Source organism: Dermacentor albipictus, chromosome 10, assembly GCF_038994185.2.
Source record: "Dermacentor albipictus isolate Rhodes 1998 colony chromosome 10, USDA_Dalb.pri_finalv2, whole genome shotgun sequence".
In the NCBI taxonomy this organism is placed as follows: Eukaryota; Metazoa; Arthropoda; class Arachnida; order Ixodida; family Ixodidae; genus Dermacentor; species Dermacentor albipictus.
In genome coordinates this window covers 53,387,212-53,410,830 of record NC_091830.1, presented here as the reverse complement: position 1 = coordinate 53,410,830, position 23,619 = coordinate 53,387,212, and the positions used below count along the sequence as shown (strand labels likewise).

Genomic DNA, 23,619 nt, shown 5'->3' with positions numbered 1-23,619 from the left:
GAGATACCAGTAGTCATAGAGGCATTACGTAATCAAGGAGTACAGACCGCTTACGTAAATACCCTGGAAAATATCTACGTAGATTCCACAGCCACCTTAAATCTACACAAGAAAGGTAGGAAGATACCAATAAAGAAAGAGGTCAGACAAGGAGACGCAATATCTCCAATGCTATTCACTGTGTGCTTGGAAGAAGTATTCAAGCAATTAAACTGGGAAGGCTTAGGAGTAAATATTGTTGCGGGAAGAAAGCAGGCCAACGAGTGTAAAATAACTTATATTTACAAATGATGGATATGGCGTTCAGGCAACCGCCAGACTTCGTCTTTCTCTTGTCCAATTCAACGTCTTCCTTCACTTCACCGTAACATCACCCTCCCGGCGGGGTAGCTCCGTCCCGGTGCAAGTTAAACAGCCTCACTTAAAGGGGGGACATAGGGCTTGAGCCTGGTGACGTGAACAACATCGCTGGTTAAGTTGGGAGGCACGGAAGGTTGACCGAGTGGGGCGATCTCGTAGGTCACGTCGCACAGTTGGCGTAAGATCTGGTAGGGACCAGAAAAACGGGACAGTAATTTTTCCGACAAGCCGACGAGACGTGAAGGCGTCCAGAGAAGGACAAGGGAACCAGGTGAAAAATGGTGGTCTCGGTGCCGAAGGTCGTAGCGTCACTTTTGAGAAGCTTGCGAGACTTTGAGGCGATGACGGGCGACATCTCAGGCCTGGGCGGCTAAGTCAATAGCATCGCGAGCGTAAGCAGTGCTGGGTGACTGTACTGCGGAAGGTAGCAACGTGTCAAAAGGCAAGGTGGGGTCGCGGCCATACAAAAAGAAAAATGGTGAAAATCCGGCAGTGTCGTGGCGGGACGAGTTGTATGCGAAAGTGACGTATGGTAAAGTGACGTCCCAGTCGCGGTGATCCTTGGAAACGTACATGGCGAGCATTTCAGTGAGTGTGCGGTTGAGTCGCTCGGTGAGGCCGTTCGTTTGAGGGTGGTACGCGGTAGCAATCTGGTGTTCTGTAGAACAGGAGCGGAGCAGATCATCAACGACCTTCGATAGAAAGTAGCGGCCGCGATCCGTCAGCAACTGGCGAGGGGTGCCGTGGTGCAGGATGACGTCTTTTAGTAAGAAGTCGGCGACATCTGTAGCGCAGCTGGTTGGCAGGGCTCGTGCGATGGCATATCTAGTGGCATAATCGGTTGCTACAGCAATCCATTTGTTTCCTTTGATGGAAATTGGAAACGGACCAAGGAGGTCAAGGCCCACATGGAAGAAGGGCTCTGTAGGTATATCAATAAGTTGAAGCAAACCAGCGGGAGGCATAGCAGGCGTCTTCCGGCGCTGACACAGGTCGCAAGAAGCGACATAACGGCGCACAGAGCGATAAATGCCAGGCCAGAAGAAGCGGCGCCGCAGGTGGTCGTAAGTACAAGTGACGCCCAGATGTCCAGCAGTGGGAGCGTCATGAAGTTGCTGGAGCACTGTGAGTCGAAGGTGCTTGGGGACGACTAGGAGGAGCTCCGGGCCGTCAGGACGAACGCTACGACAGTATAAAGTTCCATCGCGCAAGGTGAACATCCGAAGGGACGGGTCATTGGGCGAGGAGCTTAGGCGTTCCATAAGTGTTCGAAGAACAGGATCCTTGCGCTGCTCGTCGCCAATATGGAGGAAGCCGGAGAGGGACGGAATACTGATGTCCGAGTCTGCATCGGTATCGTCCGGTTGATCCACGCGATTGCGGGACAGGCAGTCAGCGTCTTTATGCAGGCGTCCTGACTTATATATAATAGAAAATGTATATTCTTCTAGGCGCAATGCCCAACGTGCAAGTCGTCCAGTTGGGTCCTTCAAAGAGGAGAGCCAGCAGAGGGCGTGATGGTCGGTGACAACGCAGAAGCTCCGACCGAAAAGGTACGGTCAAAATTTCGCGACCGCCCATACGAGCGCGAGACATTCTCTCTCAGTAATGGAGTAATTTCGCTAGGGCGTGGAAAGGCGGCGGCTAGCGTAAGCGATGACACGGTCTTGGCCCTGTTGACGCTGAGCGAGGACAGCGCCGATGCCATGACCACTCGCGTCAGTTCGTACTTCAGTGGGCGCAGAAGGGTCAAAATGGGAGAGAATCGGGGAAGTTGTAAGCCGCTCAATCAGGGTAGAGAAGGCTTTCTCCTGTAGCGGTCCCCAAGAGAAAGAGGCGTCTTTCTTAAGAAGGTCAGTGAGAGGGTGAGCGATGTCGGCAAAATTTTTCACAAATCGCCGGAAATAAGAGCATAAGCCCAGAAAACTACGGACATCGTTCGTTGAACAAGGTACAGGAAAATTTCGCACTGCGTGAACTTTCTGTGGATCAGGTTGGATTCCGGCGGCGTTGACGAGATGAGCAAGCGTGTTAATTTCACGGCGACCGAAATGGCACTTGGAGGAGTTTAGCTGAAGGCCAGCCCTGCGAAACACGGAGAGTATGGTGGTGAGGCGCCGCAGGTGGCTCTCAAAGTTCGGCGAAAACACAATCACATCGTCGAGGTAACACAGGCATGTAGACCACTTCAAGCCGCGCAGGAGAGAGTCCATCATGCGCTCGAATGTAGCTGGCGCATTGCATAATCCAAAGGGCATGACTTTAAATTGGTACAGACCGTCCGGTGTGACAAAGGCGGTTTTCTCGCGGTCCATCTCATCGACGCTAATCTGCCAATAGCCGGAGCGGAGGTCAATTGATGAAAAGTATTGCGATCCGTGAAGGCAGTCAAGAGCGTCATCAATGCGAGGCAGGGGATAAACATCCTTCTTTGTTATCTGGTTGAGGTGACGGTAGTCAACGCAGAAGCACCACGAGTTTTCTTTTTTCTTTATTAAGACAACCGGTGATGCCCATGGGCTACTGGAGGGCTCAATGATGTCCTTGTCCATCATCCTGTCTACTTCTTTCTGTACGATGGCCCTTTCTGTTGCCGAGACACGATATGGCCGCCTATGAATGGGGCTGGCGTCACTGGTGTTGATGCGATGCGTGACAACAGATGTCTGGCCAAGTGGACGGTCGTCCAAATCAAAGATGTCCCGATAAGATGACAGGAGATGACGAAGAGCTGTTGTTTGCTCGGAAGGAAGGTCGGGGGCGATCATCTTAGAAACAGTGTCCGCAGGCGTCGAGTACGAAGGAGTGGATGACAAAGGTCCGTTCGTACTGAGGAGGGATTCAGAGGTCAAAAAAGAAATCTGAAATTCTTCCAAAGGAGTGATATGCGCTATGGCGATACCGTGTGGCAAAACATGGAACGAGAACCCAAAATTGAGGATGGGCACGCGAGCGCAGTTTTCGCGGATCCGAATTAAGATGCTCGGTAGGGCAATATTAAGCGACAAAACCACGTCAGTAAGTGGCGACACGATGTACTCGCCATCAGGTATGGGAGGACAGGGCGTCAGGAGGACATTTGTAGCAGCCTGCGGAGACAGCCTTGCAAATTCAGCAGCACATAAGCGGTGTGGAGCACAAGTGATTGCGTCGGCAGGAAGCGGCAGGTCCAACTGTACAACACCTGCGGAGCAGTCAATTTGGGCAGAGTGTTTCGAAAGGAAGTCGAGGCCGAGAATTAGGTCGTGGGGGCAGTGTTCAAGGACGATAAATAGAACAACGGTATAATGGCCCCCAATGGTCACACATGCTGTGCACATTCCAAGGACAGGGGACGTACTCCCATCGGCGACTCGCACGGTGCACGGTACGGCGGGGGTCAGAACCTTTTTGAGCCTGCGGCGGAAAGCAGCGCTCATAACTGAAAGCTGCGCTCCTGTATCAATGAGAGATCTAACAGGAACGCCATCGACTTCAATGTCCAGCAGGTTTCCACATGTAGGCAGGGTCAATAGAGGATTTGTGGGCCGGGTCGGAGTTGCAGCTTCACCTCCGGGAGCTGCACCGCCTAGTTTCCCGAAGCGAAGCGACCGGTTGCAGAAGGGGACGAGGAGCGGTGAACGAGAGGCGAACGGGACCTACGACCTTGCGGAGATGGGGAGCGGCTGGATCTTGGTGGAGCACTGTCGGCGTTGATGTTCCTAGTCGGCGTATAGGGCAAGAAAGTACGATTGTCTGGTACTTGGCTGTAGTGACTCCGAGACGACCACCGAGGAGGCGATGACCAGTGGTTGCGGCAATGACGGGCGATGTGTCCAATACCGGAACAATTAAAACAGATGGGTTGATCATCCGCTGTGCGCCATTCAGCTGGGTTGCGACGGAGTGGTGGAAAGCTTGGCGTCCGGGAGCGAGCGGTTGGAGAAATTTGGTAGGTGTTTGTATGGCGGACCGAGCAGAGAGATGGAATGCCCAAACTTGCTATTTCCTCCCGAACGACCACTTGTATAAGGGAGATAGCGGGTACGCTTTCCCGACAGTCTGAACGAACTGGAGCCGGGGCCATGGCCTCAAGCTCACGGCGAACGGTGCGCGTTATTTCTTCCGGTCCTGCGGGCTGAACGAACCGCGGCGGGTCTTCGCAAGAAGATGTCACGGCGGTATTGGGCAACCGGTCGAAAGTTTGAGTGACGCGGCGGCCCTTCGCTTGTTCGAAGCGCCGGCACTCCTTAACAATTGCATCCACAGTGGCACAATCCTTGCACATCAAGAGATTGAAGGCATCGTCTGCAATACCTTTCAACATATGGCCAATCTTGTCTGCCTCTGTCATGTTGTCATCAGCCTTGCGACAGAGGGCCAGCACATCCTGTATGTACACGACATAGGATTCTGTGGACGTCTGAGCGCGGCACGCAAGTTCTTTTTTAGCTGCCAGCTGACGACCGACAGGTCTGCCAAACAGGTCTCGCATTTTTTCTTTGCAAACATCCCAGCTCGTTAGGTCAGCTTCGTGTGTGTCATACCATTGCTTCGCAGTTCCCTTCAGATAAAATATTACGTTTGCAAGCATCATTGTAGGATCCCACCTGTTGTTGTCGCACACTCGCTCGTACATCGTAAGCCAGTCCTCGACGTTGACGTTGTCCGTGCCACAAAATGTTCGCGGGTCCCGTGGGTGAGTGAGGATGACCGTGGGCACGGGCTGCCGAGGCGTTGTCGCTTGTGTCGGTTGATTTGCCATTGTGGCAGCAGGTAGATGACGTCCGCTGCGAAGTTCCGTGGTTGTACCCCACACCTCCACCAAAATGTTGCGGGAAGAAAGCAGGCCAACGAGTGTAAAATAACTTATATTTACAAATGATGGATATGGCGTTCAGGCAACCGCCAGACTTCGTCTTTCTCTAGTCCAATTCAACGTCTTCCTTCACTTCACCGTAACAATATTGACAGCGAATACCTCAGCAACCTTCGGTTTGCCGATGACATTGTTCTATTCAGCAACACTACAGACGAGTTACAACGAATGATTGAGGACCTTAACAGGAAGAGTGTAAGAGTGGGGTTGAAGATGGATATGCAGAAGACCATGATAAATAACCAGGCAACGGAACAAGAGTTCAGGATCGCAAGTCAGCTTCTAGAGTCTGTGAAGGAGTACGTTTACCTTGGTCAACTAATCACAGGGGAACCCTCACCATGAGAAGAAAATTCACAGAAGAATAAAAATGAATTGAATCGCATATGGCACATTGTAAGCTCCTGACTGGGATCTTACTGTTATCATTGAAAAGGAAAGTATACAATCAGTGCATTTTACCGGTGCTGACATGTGGGGCAGAGACCTGGAGACTGACAAAGAAACTTGAACACAAGTTATGGACCACGCAAAGAGTGATGGAACGAAGAATGCTAGTCATAATTTTAATAGACAGAAAGAGATTGGCTTCGATCAGAGAGCAAATGGGTATAGACAATATTTTAATAGACGTTAAGACAAAAAAAATGCCACCGGGGAGGTCGTGCAATACGCAGGTTAGATAACCATTGGACCATTAGGGTGACAGAATGCGTACCAAGAGAAGGGAAGCCCAGTAGAGGATAGCAGAATACATGGTGGTGGGACGAAATTAAATAATTTGTGTGTGCTAGTTGGAATCAGTTGGCGCAGGACAGAGGTAATTGGAGATCACAGGGAGAGGCCTTCGTTCTGCAGTGGACATAACATAGGCTGCTGCTGCTGCTGCTGCTGCTGCTGCTGCTGCTGCTGCTGATGATGATGATGAAGAAGAAGAAGAAGAAGAAGAAGAAGAAGAAGAAGAGGAGGAGGAGGAGGAGGAGGAGGAGGAATCTATCACTTTAGCTTTACTTTGTATTTGCCTTTAGTTTCCCTTTAATACTTTCTGTACAGCACAAGGTTACAGCTCTCTAGATGGTCATAACAGCGGCTGTGCAAGTTCGCTGTGTTCAAACAACAATGTTCCAGAAAGTTTTGTTTCAGCACATGACAATTTTGAATGACTTCATTAGATTGTAGCTAAAGTAGGACACATTGCAGGGGAATGGTAAAGATGCCTCAAGGAAAATAAATGGCATGCATGATTTACAGCGCACAAGGACTGAAACAATAAGAAAGTATGGACGACACAAGCGCGGTCTTTCACTTGAAGGTTTATTGAAAACTTGTGCCAATTATATACAAGGTCACAAAGAAACAAGATTAAGATGTAAGAAGGGTGGGGTGGGGTGTCAACAACAGATCAGTTCACCCATGAAATTGGCAAAGCTTTCCAGGTCAAAAAGCAACCGTAGTCATGTGTAAGCCGGCCATTTATCGCTCTAAGCAGGAGTTGGCCTTTCCAAACAACACATAACTGCGCATCCCCTATGTGGCCGCCATTTCTATCTCCCCACTTTTTACATTCTCACCTTGTGTGTTCTCTTTTTGTGACCTTCTATATAATTGGCTCACATTTATAATAAACCTTTCATTGAAAAACAGTGCTCACGCCGTCCATAGCATTTTCTTTTCTTTGTCTTTTTAATCTGTTAATTGGGAATCTCTTTCCACTCACAATACTCCATTCACATTCAGTAAACTGAACAGCAGTGTGCAGTAGAGAAGAGCTTGATGCCATTATTAACAGCCCACCATGCAGGAGTGGGCGGGAGCATTCAATCAACAATAATGGTTTTACAAGATAGCTTGTAGAAAGCAGCTTCCCAGGCGATAGCTTTGCATTGAAAGTATTCACGTGAGTTGTGTATGTTATGAAGTGCTTCGAAGCAAGGCAAAACTACTGCCTCCTCCTGTACCAAAAAAGCTCTGGTGATTGCGGTGCGACAGACCTGTTCGAGAGCTACATCTGTACACTTGACATGTTTGTAACATTTTCTGAAAAAGTTCTCTAGCTGAAAATTTGTGGATGGCTGCTATGCCATGAAATCAATGTCGTGGTCACCAAGCACGCTGTAAATTGTAACCATTGCTGTGTATTTCAGCTGAACCAAATGAAAACAGCGGCATTCAGCTGGCAAGTAGTCCATTAATGGTGGGTGCTGTCCGGACATTATCTCCTGGCAATTTGTCATCCCCTGGTGAGTTTCCGTGTCTAGTAACGTAAACCTATCAATGGCTTAACACACAGTTTGTTGGTTGTGTATTTGGGGTGTGGTTGGGTTTTATATGTGTGGGTTGTGTAATTATGGGTTGTGTTGTGTATGGCGTACATTCACCCACAGCAGTTGGACACATTGAATATGACTTACATGAAACATGAGTGAAAGAGTACAAAAGATACATCTTTATTTTAGGAGTTGTAGGTTACCTACTTATTTATGTTGTTCTAGGTTACCTACTTATTTCATACTTTCTGCCGATCCCAGCATATAGTGCAGGATGTAGGAGTGATAGGTAGGGTAGAGTGCAGTGATCATAGGTTAGGTAGAGCTAGGATTCACCTCAATTTGAAAAGAGAAGTAGTAAAATTGGTCAGGAAGAAACAGGTCAACGTAGAGGCAGTAAGGGTGAAAGCACACAAGTTTAGGCTGGTACTTGCAAACACATTTGCAGCCTTGGAACAGATGATGATGATGACATAGAGGTAATGAATGAAATCATAACAGGGCTGGCTTCAGAGGCAGCAATCGAAGTGGGAGGCAAGGCACCAAGGCAACCAGTAGGCAAGCTCTCCCAAATAACAAAGGACCTAATAAAGAAACGACAAATAATGAAAATGTCCAACTCAAGAGATAAGCTAGAATTCGCGGAACTGTCAAAACTGATCAACAAGACGAAAGTATGGGATATTCAAAATTATAAGTTGAGAAAGACTGAGGAAGCCGTAAAAAATGGATGCAGCCTAAAATCAGTGAGAAGGAAACTTGTCGTAGGACAAACCAGTATGTATGCACTGAATGATAAGCAGGGTTATATCATCAGCAACCTCAAAGGTATAATAAAAGCAGCGGAAGAATTCTGCACTGACCTATACATTACCCAGAAGACTCAGGAGAACTCTATTCGAAACAATTATGAACAACATACAGAAACTCCTCCTATGGCAACAGATGAGGTCAGAAGGGCCTTGCAAGGCATGAAAAGGGGGAAAGTGGCAGGAGAGGATGGAAGAACAGTCGATTTAATCAGAAGTGGAGGAGACATAATGCCAGGAAACTGGCGGCTCTCTATACAAAGTGTCTATCGACTGCAGGGGTCCCAGAAAACTGGAAAAATGCAAACATTGTACTAATCCACGAATAGGGAGACGTTGAGGAATTGAAAAATTATAGGCCCATTAGCTTACTCCCAGTATTGTATAAAATATTTACCAAAATAATCTCCAATAGAATAAGGGCAACACTGGCCTTAACCAAGGGAAAAGGCTAGCTTCAGGAAGGGATACTCTACAATGGATCACATCCATGTCAATAATCAGGTAATTGAGAAATCTGCAGAGTACAATAAGCCTCTCTATATGGCTTTCATAGATTGGGAAAAGGACTTGATTCAATAGAGATATTGGTAGTCATAGAGGCATTACATAATCAAGGAGTACGGACCGCTTACGTAAATACCCTGGAAAATATCTACATAGATTCCACAGCCACCTTAATTCTACGCAAGAAAAGTAGGAAGATACCAATAAGGAAGGGTGAGACAAGGAGACGCAATATCTCCAATGCTATTCACTGCGTGGTTGGAAGAAGTATTCAAGCCATTCAACTGGGAAGATTGAGGATTAAGGATCAACGGCAAATACCTCAGCAACCTTCGGTTTGCCAATGACATTGTTCTATTCAGCAACATTGCGGACGAGTTATAAATGATTGAGGACCTTAACAGGAAGAGTAAAAGAATGGGGTTGAAGATTAATATGCAGAAGACAATGATAAATAACCAGACAAGGGAACAAGAGTTCAGGATCGCAAGTCAGCCTCTAGAGTCTGTGAAGGAGTACGTTTACCTAGGTCAACTAATCACAGGGGAACCCTCACCATGAGAAGAAAATTCACAGAAGAATAAAAATGAATTGGATAACATATGGCAGACATCCTGAGCTCCTGACTGGGAGCTTACCATTATCATTGAAAAGGAAAGTATACAATCAGTGCATTTTACCGGTCCTGACATATGGGCAGAGGCTTGAGAACAAGTTATAGACCATGCAAAGAGTGATGGAACAAAGAATGCTAGGCATAACTTTAAGAGACAGAAAGAGAGCAGTTTGGATCAGAGAGCAACTGAGTATAGACGACATTTTAATTGTCATGAAGAGAAAAAATTGCCGCTGGGCAGGTAATGTAATGCGTAGGGTACATAATCGTTGGACCAATAGGGTCACAGAAAGGGTACCAAGAGAAGGGAAGCAAAGTAGAGGATGACATAAGACTAGGTGGTGTTACGAAATGAGGAAATTTGCGGGTGCTAGTTGTAATCGGCTGGCTCAGGATCGGGCTAATTGGAGATCCCGGGGAGAGGCCTTCGTCCTGCAGTGGACATGAAATAGGCTGATGATGATGATGATGACATGGTGTTTTGATTTGTAGCCCCTGATGGCCATCAATGGGTAATGAAGTAAATGAGCCACAATACAATGTTAATCAGTTGATTTGTACAACATTGAAGTTGTGCAATTACAACAAAATTATTCCCTCATAAAATATTCTGACGAGCCATTAGCACCTGTAGGCTTCGATTGTGTGCATGTCATGTGCAACAATTCTGTTCTAAGGAATATGGGGTTCATTACAGGCAATAAGGACACAATAGGCGAAGAGCAAGCGGATGCGGTCAAATCTGTTCAATGTCACTTGAAATTGGAGCCAGGTTCTGTACCAGAAGAAAATTCAGAAGTGGAGCCAAACCTAGAGCCAGAACTGATGTCAGAGCCTGAGCTGGCGCCAGAGCGTGAGCAGATGCCAGAGCCTGAGACGATGCCAGAGTGTGAGCCGATGCCAGAGCCTGAGCCAATGCAAGAGCCTGAGCCGATGCAAGAGCCAGAGCTGATGCCAGAGCCTGAGCTGACGCCAGAGCCAGAGTCAAGTTCAAAAGTATCGAAAAAGAGGAGGCATGATTCGGAGGTAATTATATGTTTGTTACATTTGTAATGTCATGTTGCTTGCATGATAGACTTGTAGCTTTTCTTCTTGAGTATTGCAATCATGCCTCAGTGTACTGTTTAGATATCTTGATAGTGAGAAACAGACCTCTCCAAAAGAATGTTTTTAATCAGCGGAGAAGTTCCCTGCAGGGTTGTCTGCATAGGCAGGCGTTTGGTGCGTTGCGACACCACAGACCTGAGCACACGGAGGTCGGAGCATAGGCAGAGAGTTTTATTAATTTTTCTAGGGGGAAGAATTACAGCTCGGTGGGAGGGCAGTGTCAAATGGTGCAAACATATTTTGAGGCATGTAACGGTGTTCTGCAGGATGACCTGACATGTTCCTGTGGACTGAAGCAAAAGGTGAAGCAACTAGAACGAGAAAAAAGTAAACTTGCAAGGCAGCTGGAGGATGCACAGAACATTTCTGGTAGGTTATCTTTGTCTTTTGTAGACTATATTGCGATCTTAGTGCTTAGGAATGTTTCTAAAATTGATTTGTGTACTGTTAGGTGTCTGTCGGGAGTGCACTTGCATGTGAACAGATCAGTCTATTTCAACCATTGCTGTGCTTTCACCATAGACAGATGAAAATGTTGCGAGTGCTTGTAAGAAATCTGCATTCCCTGCCAACTTCAAGGTGAGGTTGATTGCTGTTCATTAGCTGAAAGACCGCAGTTTTCCTTGTCATTGCTGTGGGTCAGTATTACCCTTGGTGCACTGCTATTTCACCGCTCTGCTTTAGTGCAGAATGTAAAAGTGGCATTGCTGCCATTTCTGGAAGTGGCCACAAAAAAAAAAAAAACTGATCTCTAAATTGTCCACAAATGCAATGAACCGTACGCTGCAGTTTCCAGGCCCCTCTCCACCTACTCTATAATACAGTTAAATCCGATATAACAAACTTCAATATAATGAAATTCTCAATATAATGAGGTATTTAACTTTTCATAAGCTCTTGTCCATAGAACACCATGTACTTGGAACCTCAACATAACGAAGTGTGTTTGTATGCAATTTCAATGTAACGAAATTTTGCTTCCACTGCAAAGGAAGGCTGAGATAGTAAACGGAATCTTCCGCAGACGCAGATGGTCAAATGATTAAATTGCAAGGGGCTGCTTGCCGACGCACCTCTCAAATCGCGCGCGGCACAACAAGGGCGACGACCGAAGGAGAGCCGCATCATGTTATATCCGAAAGTCTGTTGTACTTGGGTCCGTTGTAACGGGACTGTATATCCCATGCCCTTCATTGTCGCCAGCTCGTCCCCGTCAACACTGAAGCAAGGCAACAGGACCGCAAGAACCTCTATGATGCATCTCATTGCACAGTCTTCTTCCGCCCTTCTGCCCAGACACAAGTTCACACTCCTGCCTTGTGCGACAAGTTTCAGTTTTGGTTCATAGGCCCATACCCAGTCTTGGAACAGAATATTCCCGTTAATTATTACGTCTAACCTGTCGTTGTTCCAACTGACCTCCGCTTTTGCACTGCCGAGATTTTCCACATCTCTGATATGAATCCTTTCACAAGGCATTCTCAGTCTCTTTAAGTTGCGGCCAGGCTGGCGGCTTGCATGCGAGAGAGAAATGAGTGTGGGCATTTCTTAGGCACTTTTTTTATTTATTTATTTCTCAATACCGTGAGCCTTGAAAGGCTCGTACAGGAGTGGACATGCAAACAGTACAGGCATAGCATTTTGTCATACAGGGGATACATCAAGCTCAGATGGAAAAGGTAATGGTTGCAGTCGACACGCCATGCAAGTAAAAAGTAAATGCAAGGAAACAGACAACGTATACAATGGGTACACCATGTGAAGTGCAAGAAGCAGTTATTACAGAAAAAAATTCACTATGTGTGCATTGTCTACACATTATCATGTGCACATGTCTGCATATGGTCATCATCACATCGGGTTCCTCATCTTCATCGCTTGTGAGAACTCGTCTTGAGATTGATCTGTGCCTTGAGTGTGATCGGCCCACCACATCTTTGGGGTGTATTAAAGGTCGTGGTAACCATTGGCCATTGGAATTAGTCAAGGCCGAAAAAAAGGATTAGATACATTCAGCTTGACGTTTGCTGCCTGCTCTGCTCAGACCAGTGTGTGCACTGTGGTGTGGTATGGCACACTTGCTCAGTAGAAATGCTGATGTGCTTGTGTACACAACGATCGCACTATCAGCAGCAGATGCCAGAATGCTGCCCTGGCTCCGGCGGAGCCGATTGAGTGGAACACCCACTTGGCTTCATGACTTTTGCAGCCAAACTCGCTGCATATCTCTGGAAGCCTTCTAGCCCTCCATGTTTTGGCTGTGTATGCACGTGGATACCATGACATTACAACAGTGACATTAGCAATGCCAACAGCAATGGCGCAAATGTGCCTCGAGCGAAGTTGCTGCTAGATCTGGGGAACTTTTCCTAGGTCTAGGGATTTTAGGCATAGATTAAGAAAATAGGGAAATCTAGGGAAACTTCGCACTGTGTCATTGAAACAATGAAAAGTTAGACATGATGGTGTGTTTAGATTTCAGTCACTGCAAATCCGGACGTAGCAAATTGCATTGCTTTAGCATGCGAAGTATTCTATCAGCTGTAATGTAGTGCAACGAACGCCAAGTAAACAAGATGTAGGTGACCTGGGGTCTTTGACTCTTTGAGGGTCGAATTTGTGTGCAAGAACTGTGCCCTGTGGTAAATTTTTTTATTGTAGTTTCCAGCATCAGGAAATCATAGTAAAACTAAGGAAAACAGCAAATATTTATTAGAAGCAATATTTTGTCTCAAGAGCACGTTACTCGTGCCAACAGTATACTAACAGGTACACTATGCAGTGAAAGAAAATGTCTAGCAAAATTTGTGGCTGTCTAATTGCTGTCCTGAAAATGCATTTCACCACCAGAATATACGCTTGAGCACAATTGCGATGAGTAAAGGCACCGCCATATGGCCATACTAAAATTGGGACTGTGCACATCCTAGTACGAACACATCGACCTTTCATGGCGTCAAGTGGCACACTGTTCTGACAATGTTATGTTCACTAAAGGAGGTCCGGCGCCGAACTTCCTTACAATTCAAATAGAGTAGCAAGTTTCGACCGTAACCCTTAATAACCGATGGTCATTAAGGGTTACGGACTGGACTCCAAGGAAAGGGAAGCATAGCAGGGGGCGGCAGAAAGTTGGGTGGGCGGATGAGATTAAGAAGTTTGCAGGGAGAACATGGCCACAATTAGTACATGACCAGGGTAGTTGGAAAAGTATGGTAGAGGCCTTTGCCCTGGTGTGGGCGTAACCAGGCTGATGATGATCATGATGATAACCTGCATGGAGTGAAACTTACCCCCGTATGCAGAAATGCAACTTAAGTCGAAGCCCATGCTTGACTTGATTTAGATGACGGCAGGCGTTAACGTGCCCAAAGACGCTCATTGCGTTTTCTTCGGCGCGTTCCCGATAAGCGTCACTCAAATCAAGTCAAGCATGGGCTTCAACTTAAGTTGCATTTCTGCATACGGGGGTTAAAGATGTGTCGCAGGCGGTTGATGCAAATGCTTGCACACAATGCACATTGTTCGCTCGCTTTTTTCTTTTTTCAATTCTGTGTGAAACGAAAAAAGGCAGATGCTGCTGCGGGCATTCGCCACATTGCTGCGAGTGTATATGCAATGTGCAGACTACAGTGTAGCTGTTCCTGTCATTATTTCAGTTTGATAATTGCCCCATAACATAAGAATATCTAATATTGTCACGTGGTGGTGACGTTGAAGAACACAGTAACAGTACTGTGAACGACAAAACTAACTATTATTGGGCGAACCTGTGCCCACAAAACAGGCTACACTTATAGCACAACGATAGCGGCAAATGCAGTCAGCGATCGTCGGAAATATGAACAGCGGGTCAAGTGCATTGGCTTTTATACAGCAGTCGTCAAATGTTCCGGACTAATCGTTGGGACCCGCGTGCATTCCACAAAGTTCTACACCATTCGCGTCATGCGATGAAATCAGATAACACTAGGTTCGGCGACAACAGACAGTGGATAGAGGCATCGATAACTTTCCAGAAACTTCGAATACATGCAGGCACGTCCCGCGCTGTGCGATTACATTTGTTAGGCGGCGAAACGTGGTCGCCCGATAAAGATACGTACACGTGTCAGTATGTATGTACGTTTAGGATTGTTTCTATAATGTGTTTATAGGATTTCTCTGTAGCCGTTAGTGAAAAAAGAATGCGCTGCCGCTAAATTATGAATGGAGTGAAATGAGCTATTTATAATGTTTTAGCTACTGTAGAATCTGTAAAAAAAAGACAAAAATTATGAAGGAAAGAGAAAGTAAAGTATAGCCATCGAGAATTTAACCCACACTCATGCATCAAAGCAAAAATGGCACTGTCCATCCCAGGGAAAACTGGTGGAAGCAGTAGCAGTGATTCACTTTGCATTTCAAGGAACATAATAGAGACTTTTAGCGTGCCTGCTATTCCAGCAAGTGGGGGCGGTTTCGGTGGATTGCCGGATGGTCCGAAACGTAAACATAAGCAGCTGGAGAGGTGCAGCCACCTGGTGTTGTGGAGCTCAACCAAACGCAGAGCTAAAATTGCAGTAACCTACTTTATTCTGTTTTGCTGCTTGTGCAAATTTTCAGCAGCGGCATAAATGTGTTCGCAGTTACACCGCTGTCAAAAATTTACGCCCCAGCAAAGAAGAATATAGTAATTGGCTCTGCATTTAGGGGGTTGAGCTTTGCACCACCAGCTAGCACCACCAATCTGGCCGCTCACGTTTACACCCCCACTCAACTGGCAAACTGCCCGCACTTGCCGGAATACCGGACGCACTAAAATTCTCTATTGACAAAGAGATTCTTGCCGAGCTGATTGCCACCACCTTGGCATGAATTTCATGGGCTTCTCTTGAAATCCCTTGAACATTGGCCACAATTAAGTTGGTGCCCTCGCAAACACAGAGGCGCAGCCACATGCACTTGGTCTCTGCTCCAGAGTTCTGCACTTCTGGAATAAGAGCTTCAAGGGTGGAGTTGAATTGTGCAAATCCAACCAAACTGTTTCATTTTGTGAATGTTAGGAAACATATAAGCTTCATTGTCAATACGAAAACTTGTGTGAGCTTTGTCTATGTGTCGAAGTGACGTTATGCACATGTTGTGTTCATTGGCTTGGGTTACGCATGTTGGTTGTTAGTCACAAAGCTTCTGAACAAGAGCGCACTGTTTTACGTATTTCAAGAAACATTGATATGTTGGCATGAATGAAATGATTACAGTAGGGCTCATATTGTGCTGTTTGGCAGCCAGATGAGTGAATCAAGCAGTGCAGCAGAGGCACTGTGAAAACTTAACTTGCAAACTGTGGTGGATGCCTGCTTACTAAACCTCCGGCACCATGTTGACCAACACACTGCATACTTACATTTAGTTCCATTATGACGTTATGCTGCGTGACAAACGAAGCACGAAAAAAAAAAGTGGAAAAAATAATTTCTGTGCACACTTAGGTGCTTGCTGTTCTTGCAATGAGTTTTAAGGCGAAAGCCTTATATGGCTCCTGGGTTAAAAAATTGACTGTCTGAATCCTCGACCTTTCGTAAGAGTTGAACCCATGACGTTAGGTGTTAATTAAGATGCAGTTAATTGAGATAGAGGCACCCTTTCCCTAACGAGTTTTTGGCCAAAAATTATAGAAAAATACCAACGTTTTTTATTTATCTACATTATTCTACACATCTTGAAACAACCAAAAGATATCCTTAAAAGCACTTTATTTGTAAGATACATCCAAAACCTTTTTTTAAAGTGTGGAGAGGATTGGCTTCACTGCAATGCACAGTGGTTAGTATCTGACTTTGTGTAGGCTCCTTGTTGCAAAAAATGTCTGAAAATTCAGAAACAACGCTGTGACGAGCAGGGCTCATGCTTGTGGCAAGGGATGTCAGATCCCTAAATTGTAGACTTGGTGTGGTACATTTCAAAGCACGGAATAGCGCAGAGTGCTTTACCGCATTCCTCACACCACGTACATGTAGCGGTTGGTTTCACGGAGAATGAAATCTGTTACTTCATTTGTTAGAAACAATTCAACATATGGACACAGTTCCCTCCTCTGTCACAGGTACCTTTATGCCAGGCGCAGCTATGAAAACAAACCTTGTGCACTGCTGACACGTTGAGATGCTATCGTCGTCCGAATCTGACGACTCAGAGAAGGTATGGTGCTCAGTATTGTCGCTGCCACTCTAAGAGGAAAATTGAACTTCTTCACTGCCTGAGTCCGACGAGTCTCAGACAGTGAACTTCTTCACTGTCTGAGTCCGCAAACAAACATTTCTTTTTCCCCTTTTTCCGAAGTAGAGCAGTTGCCGGCACACACGTGCGCAGAGGAGACCGCCATTTTTAAATCCCAGTTGCCAGCATCGAAACGTTACTAGGACAAAATGCAAGCTTTAAATGAGCTTTTTCTTTTTTTTTTGCGGCATCATCTGTTGAAGCCAAAAAAAACTACACAAAATTTATAAGGATAACTTGACTGCGGCAGTGCACAAGTGCTTGTTCCAGCGCGGACCAGCCCAGCTTGTCTTCGGTGAGAGCTGTACAAACCGTGTGGACAAGCTCAGCTTGTCTATGTGTGGACTATGTGTGGCTTGTCTATGTGTAAACCGTGTGCACTAGGTCAGCTCATCTATGGTAGGGAAAGTGTTAATTAAGGCACCCAAACCTGCAACCTAAGGCAGAGTTAATTAAGTAGAGTTAACGCACTTGAACCGACAACCTTTTGTGTGAGTTGAACCGACAGCCTTTGGTGTTAAGCCAAATTTAGTTAAGGTACCATTAATTATGGCAACATTAATTAGGGCACACGAAGCCACATCCTTTGGTGGGAGTCGAAAAACCTTTAAATTTTTTAGAATTTCCCCCTTGTGAGCCATATAATGCTTTCGAATTAAAGCAAGTAAACAGAACAAGTAATAGGAAGTAAGAACGCATTCATATGAGAATGTCAAGTGATTTAATTAATGTCTTTGGAGTGTGCAGGCTTTCACCTTTATCTTCCTTATACGTATGCTAAATTAATTGTCAGTCTTGTTTTTTACAGAATCCCTTCAGTTGGTCAGAGAGCTCAAGGCGCTGATGTGGACTGTACAGGGTAGCAGCAGAGTTATGGAGACGACAAAGGTAGCATTTTGTTTACTCACATTGTTCTGCTATACACCCACACATTGTGGGAGCACTAGAAATGGCAATGAAATGCATGCAAGCACTGGCTTGCAACTGTTAATGAATCAATAATGTTGCATGACGTTAGGAAGGGGAGGGTCGCGAAAGGAACTGCAATAAACCACCAAAGCATGCAAGTGCCAAAGGTGATCACAAAAGCTCAGATGAAATCTTCTGCTAAAAAGCTTTGATGATTAATCATCCTGGTACTGCTTCCATGTTTTGCCAAAACTGTAGTGTTACTAAAGCTGCATCAAAGCCTTGTGTCCACAACAGTGGCTACCAAGAAATTATTTCTGCTTCGTATTCTTTCAACGTACAATTGGGAGCAAAGGTTTCTGGACTGCACCCACATAGGAAGTGCTAAATTTCGTCAACTTCAGCATGCACAACATGGAACTGAGTCATGCAAGATGATAAACATTGTCAAAGACGCATGGAATGTGCGGTGCCCTGTTTCTCATGCTGAAGCGGGGCTTCACCTATATATTTATTCATCCTTATTTATTGAAATTTCCCTTAGGGGCATGTGGCAATAAAGAGGGAAGTTGTCACAAAGTAGTAGGGTAAAACAAACAAACAAGGGCAATGAGTTCTGTAATGTGATTCTCCTGATCATACAATCAAGATAAATACAAGATATTCACAATGCATGATGAAAGCTAATGGAACGTTGTTAAGGTGGTAGGTGCTAGGATTAGAATTAGATCTGGAAACCCACATTAGTTTACATTTGTTAATATTTCATTCCATTAGCCACTTCCCGCACCAGCCAACTATATTATCCAGATCAGCTTGAAGTGTTATGGTATCATCAGCATTGGTAATTTCCAAGAAGATAACACGGTCGTCTGTGAGCAAATGTGTGTTAAAGAATACTGTAATGGTCAGATCATTAATATAGATAAGAAATAATAGTGGTCCCAGCACAGACCCTTGTGGTACACCTGTATGAACTTCAGTGAGTGGAGAGTTACAACCGTTATCAACAACGAATTGGAAACAGTTAGTAAGGAAATGCTTTATCCATTTCAGAATGGTATGGTTGATATTTAGTAAGCTTAGTTTAAAAAGTAGTAGTTTATGCAATATTTCATCAAATGCTATACTAAAATCCAAGAAGACAGTCAGCGCAGGATGAGTGATCCAGGATGCGATGCAGCTGATTAATTAAAGTTTCGCAGGAATATGATTTTCAAAAACCATGCTGTGCCTGGTTAGCAGCCAGATTCATGAAAACTACATGCTCTAACAATTTACAACTTATGAGGGATATGGGTCGATAATTAAGAGTTGAGTTTCTTGGGCTGGACTTATAGATTGGGATCATCTTCTCAATTTTCCGTTCCCTTGGAGGCTCACATGAGTTCAGGAATTGTTGGAAAATTTCTGTCAGTATCGTGAAACTGAAGAGGCTAGTTCTTTTAAGGAATTCATTGTTAATGCAGTTGTAACCAGGTGAGGAATGATACGGTACACTATCTATTAATTTGTTAATTGCAGGTACCTCAACAATCACAGGATGCATTAGTAAGTAGGCTCGTTTTTATTCAATAAGCATGCACCTGAACAAACAAGAAAATGTTCTATTAACAGGCCTCTGGCATCGCATTGAGAGCCTCCCCAGAGGGTATGGTGTGCGTTGAAATCCCCAACGAGTACGTAAGGCTCAGGCGACTCGTAAATTAGACAAAGGCTAAGCACAGCACATCACACGTAGTCTGCAATAGATTAAGCTCTGCCACGCTTCCACCATGCCTAGAATAGAATGTAGTTAAAAACCCCTATGGGAGGGATCATTTCCCCATCTGCCTCAAAACTTTCGAACAGAATAAATTCCTCCCGCACCCTCCTCAATGGAAAGTTGCATCTGCAGATTAGAAAAAATTTGAGGAAATTACCCAGATGCAGTGAAACAGTTAAATATTTCAGTGTGAACAGTGCTATTGCTTATTTTGCCGCTTTTATAATTGATGCTGCAATAGAGTGTATTCCGCAAACAAAGGAGACTACAAAAAAAAAAAGAGTGAGAGAAAGAGACACGCCGTGGTTGCTCAGTGGCGATGGTGTTGGGCTGCTGAGCACGAGGTCGCAGGATCGAATCTCAGTGGCGGCGGCTGCATTTCGATGGGGGTGAAATGCGAAAACACCTGTGTGCTTAGATTTAGGTGCATGTTAAAGAACCCCAGGTGGTCGAAATTTCCGGAGTCCTCCACTACGGCATGCCTCATAATCAGAAAGTGGTTTTGGCACGTAAAACCCCATAATTTTTTTTAGAAAAAGGCACGTGCCGGGGCGTAATTAAAATGCAAGAATGTGCATAAGGAGCATACCAAAGCCTGGCATTTACTACATCAGTCTCCAACGGCAGAAAACCACCTGAACTTCAACCATGTGAAATTCCAACGCAGACGAACGCAACGTACTGCTAAAAGAGAAAGCTGGGGAAAATATGTCACAAGCCTAAATTCCTACATGCAAGAAGTAAAAATCTGCAAAAGGCTAAGAAAATTAATTAGTCGACAAACCTACCTTATGCCTTTGGTCGATAATCAAGGCTACAGCCTTCAAGACCAGGCGAATACTCTCAGACAAAATTTCGACCATGTTTCTAGCTTTGTGAACTACTCACAGTCATTGTAGAAACGTAAACAAATAGCAGAAAGTAAGGCACTGAACTGTAAATGTTGTGGAACTGAACTCCACAACCATTCTTTTAGCAATGCCGAGTTCAGAGCTTCTTTGAACAGCTGTGCGAAATCTGCACCAGGAGCTGATAGTTATGTACATAATGTCCTGACATGCAGATTGTTGTGTTGTCTATTTTCAACATTATTTGGGCAGCAGGAGACATTCGATTGATGCGCAAAGAAGCGATTGTAGTCCCTGTCTTGAATCAAGGTAAAGATCCGTCCTCTGTGGCAGACTACCTGCCCATAGCACTCACAGGGCGTTTATGTAAACTCTGAAAATAATGATAAATTGCAGGCTTTCACACTTCCTTGAATCAACCAAGTTCCTTGAATCAAACACACATCAGTGTGGTTTTAGTGAAGGCCGATTGACGACAGAAGACCTTGTTTGCACTGAAGCATATATTCGTGACACTTTCATACACAAACAGTTCTTTCTTTCAGTGTTCTTAGACATGGAGAAGGCTTACAATACCACATGGCAGTACCTAATACTATTTGACCTATTCGAAATGGGCATCCATGGAAAAAATGCTTAATGTAATCGAAAGCTATTTATCAAATGGCATGTTTTGTCTTGGAATTGCTAGTGTTCTCTCGAGACTGTTGATGCAGAAACTGGAGTGCCATAAGGAGGCGTGCTTAGCTGCACATTTTTTATCATAAAAATGAATTCCTTGTGCTTATCAATACCGTGTACTATATCTTATTTGGTACATGTTGATGACGTTCAGATTGGATTTAAGTTATGTAACCTTGCTGTCTGTGAGCAACAAGTACGGCTTTATCTAGAGGTGTCTAAGTGGACTGATGAAAATGGCTTTAAGCTCAATGCCAGAAAAAGCACCTGTGCTAATTTCACACAAAAGAGAGGCCTCATAGCAAATCCTGATGTAGAACTTCAGGGGTAGCACATACCTGAGAACACAGAACACAAATTTTTAAGCGTAATTTTAGACACAAAATTAACCTTTATTTCACACCTGAAGTGGTTTAGAAACAACTGCCTAAAAACCATGAACATTCTTAAAATTCTGTCACACACGACGTGGGGTAGTGATAAGAGGTGCATCATGAACCTTTACAGGAATCTCATTCGAACACGCTTGGATTATGGGGCCATAGCTTATCATTAGGCTACTCCTAGCGCATTGAAAATGCTGGATCCTGTCCATGACCGGTGCCTTCAGGACAAGTCCTGTAAAGATTCTTTATGTTGAAGCTAATGAGTGGGTGCTTCAACTTCAGAGGTCGTACTCAAGTTTTGTGTACTTTCTGAAGTTAAATGCAAACCGCAGACATCTCTCTTATGTAAGTATAAACAACATGACATATGCAACTTAATTTAATAATCAATGGGCAGTTAGAAAACCCTTCTCACTGCGAGTACGGAAACTTAGTCAAGAAATGCGTGTTCCACTTTTTGAAAGTCCTCTAATGGCTCCTGTCAAGCTATGTCCTCTGTGGCAATGGTATCGCTGAATGTGATACTCCATTTGTTGAAGTAACAAAGAACGCTCCCCAGGTACACATTCAAGTTCACTTTCTTGAACTTCACTCGGAGTACTCTAGCCAAGAATTTTACACAGATGCCCTAAAGTCGCATTCCGGCATTTCGTATTTTCCGGCAACAAAACTGCAAAGGGCTATTATATTCGCAGACTCTCTTAGTGTCGTAAAATCTCTAATGTCACTCCACAAACGCAACAATCCTGTACTCAGTGAGCTATATTCGCTCCTGTGCACAGCGTATACATCTTATCAGCATGTCATAGTATGTTGGGCGCCTGGGCACAGTGGCATTGAGGGCAACATGCTTGCAGATGAAATTGCCACATCCACTGCAGCAAAAGCTGGTAGCTCTTCCATAGGTATGCCAGGCACAGACCTAAAGCCATTTTTCGTCAAAAAACTTAGAAATGCATTGGCAACAGAAGTGTGACATCAAAACCTCCAATAAACTTCATTTAATCAAGCCACATTTAGGAAATTTGCCACCAATAACAAAAATATGGCAATTCGAGGTCTTTTTCTGCCGCCTTAGGATAGGTCCTACGTATGGCACACACTCTTACCTGTTTAGCGGTGGTGAACCTTCCATTTGCTGTAGATGTGGCGAGACACTAACCATCCTCCATGTCTTGGTGGTGTGTAGAGAAATGAAAGCTGAAAGGAAAAAATTGGAGGCTCATCAAGGTTAAGCCCAGTGGATGCTTCGCATCCACTGGGCTTAACCTTAGCGTATCCTTAGCGTTTGGAGGCATCTTGACCGCATACACGCCCGGCGCAAAGACGCTGGCGCGGTTGCGGGCACAGAGACTGACGCGACAGCGGGCGCGCGCCGCTTCATCCCTGGCGTGACGTCACATATCACGTGATGCAGCGATAGTGGCGCCGCCGCCGCGTCGCGCGCGACGGCGCGATCCGAAGCGTGGAGGCCTCCGCCGGGCAACGTCAGACGGCGCAATATGAGGCCCCATCTGCAGCCGCTGTGACGTCATCACGTGACGTCACATCATGTGATCTCACTTCAGGGTCAATGGTGGCCACCGCCGGGAGGCGACTGACGGCGCGATATGAGGCCCCATCTGCAGCCGGTGTGACGTCATCACGTGACGTCATGTCACGTTACCTACTTGAAGGTCACTTGAAGGTCAATGGTGCCCACCGCCGGGAGGCGACCGACGGCGCGATATGAGGCCCCATCTGCAGCCTGTGTGACGTCATCACGTGACGTCATGTCACGTTACCTACTTGAAGGTCACTTGAAGGTCAATGGTGCCCACCGCCGGGAGGCGACCGACGGCGCGATATGAGGCCCCATCTGCAGCCTGTGTGACGTCATCACGTGACGTCATGTCACGTGACCTCACTTTAGGGTCAATGGTGGCCACCGCCGGGCGTCGCGCGAAGGCCCGAAACCTGCGTTAATATGCTTCGCATAAAAACACTTCCCTCTAGCCTACCGACAAAATATTTCTTATCATCCAGCAATGTTGCTTGGTGCTGACCCATTTTTTGACAGAAAATCAGTTTTTAACTTTCTGCAGGATGTTAGTTCATTGCAAATTACAGGTCCAAGAGTGTCATAGCACAGCATCTTATGTGAGGTTGCTGCTGCTTTAGTAGCATTTTGTAGTCCTAGTGCTTACAGGCCATTGCATTTAAGCACCTCATTGAGGGAATAGTGCTGTTTGCATTTATATATTTT

General features: G+C 45.4%; 1 protein-coding gene across 3 annotated transcripts in view; it reads left to right on the top strand.

Moving 5' to 3' along the window:
- LOC135907636 (uncharacterized) overlaps window positions 1-23,619 on the top strand; it is a 47,492-nt gene that overhangs the window by 5,059 nt on the left and 18,814 nt on the right. For 2 of the 3 annotated variants that reach the window (XM_070526827.1, XM_070526829.1), the window contains exons 2-6: window positions 7,363-7,458; window positions 10,115-10,443; window positions 10,791-10,893; window positions 17,594-17,673; window positions 19,219-19,245. In XM_070526827.1, coding sequence (XP_070382928.1) covers window positions 7,363-7,458; window positions 10,115-10,443; window positions 10,791-10,893; window positions 17,594-17,673; window positions 19,219-19,245 — 635 coding nt within the window. The remainder of the gene's footprint in view (window positions 1-7,362; window positions 7,459-10,114; window positions 10,444-10,790; window positions 10,894-17,593; window positions 17,674-19,218; window positions 19,246-23,619) is intronic. The other variant, XM_070526828.1, reaches the window with a different exon arrangement.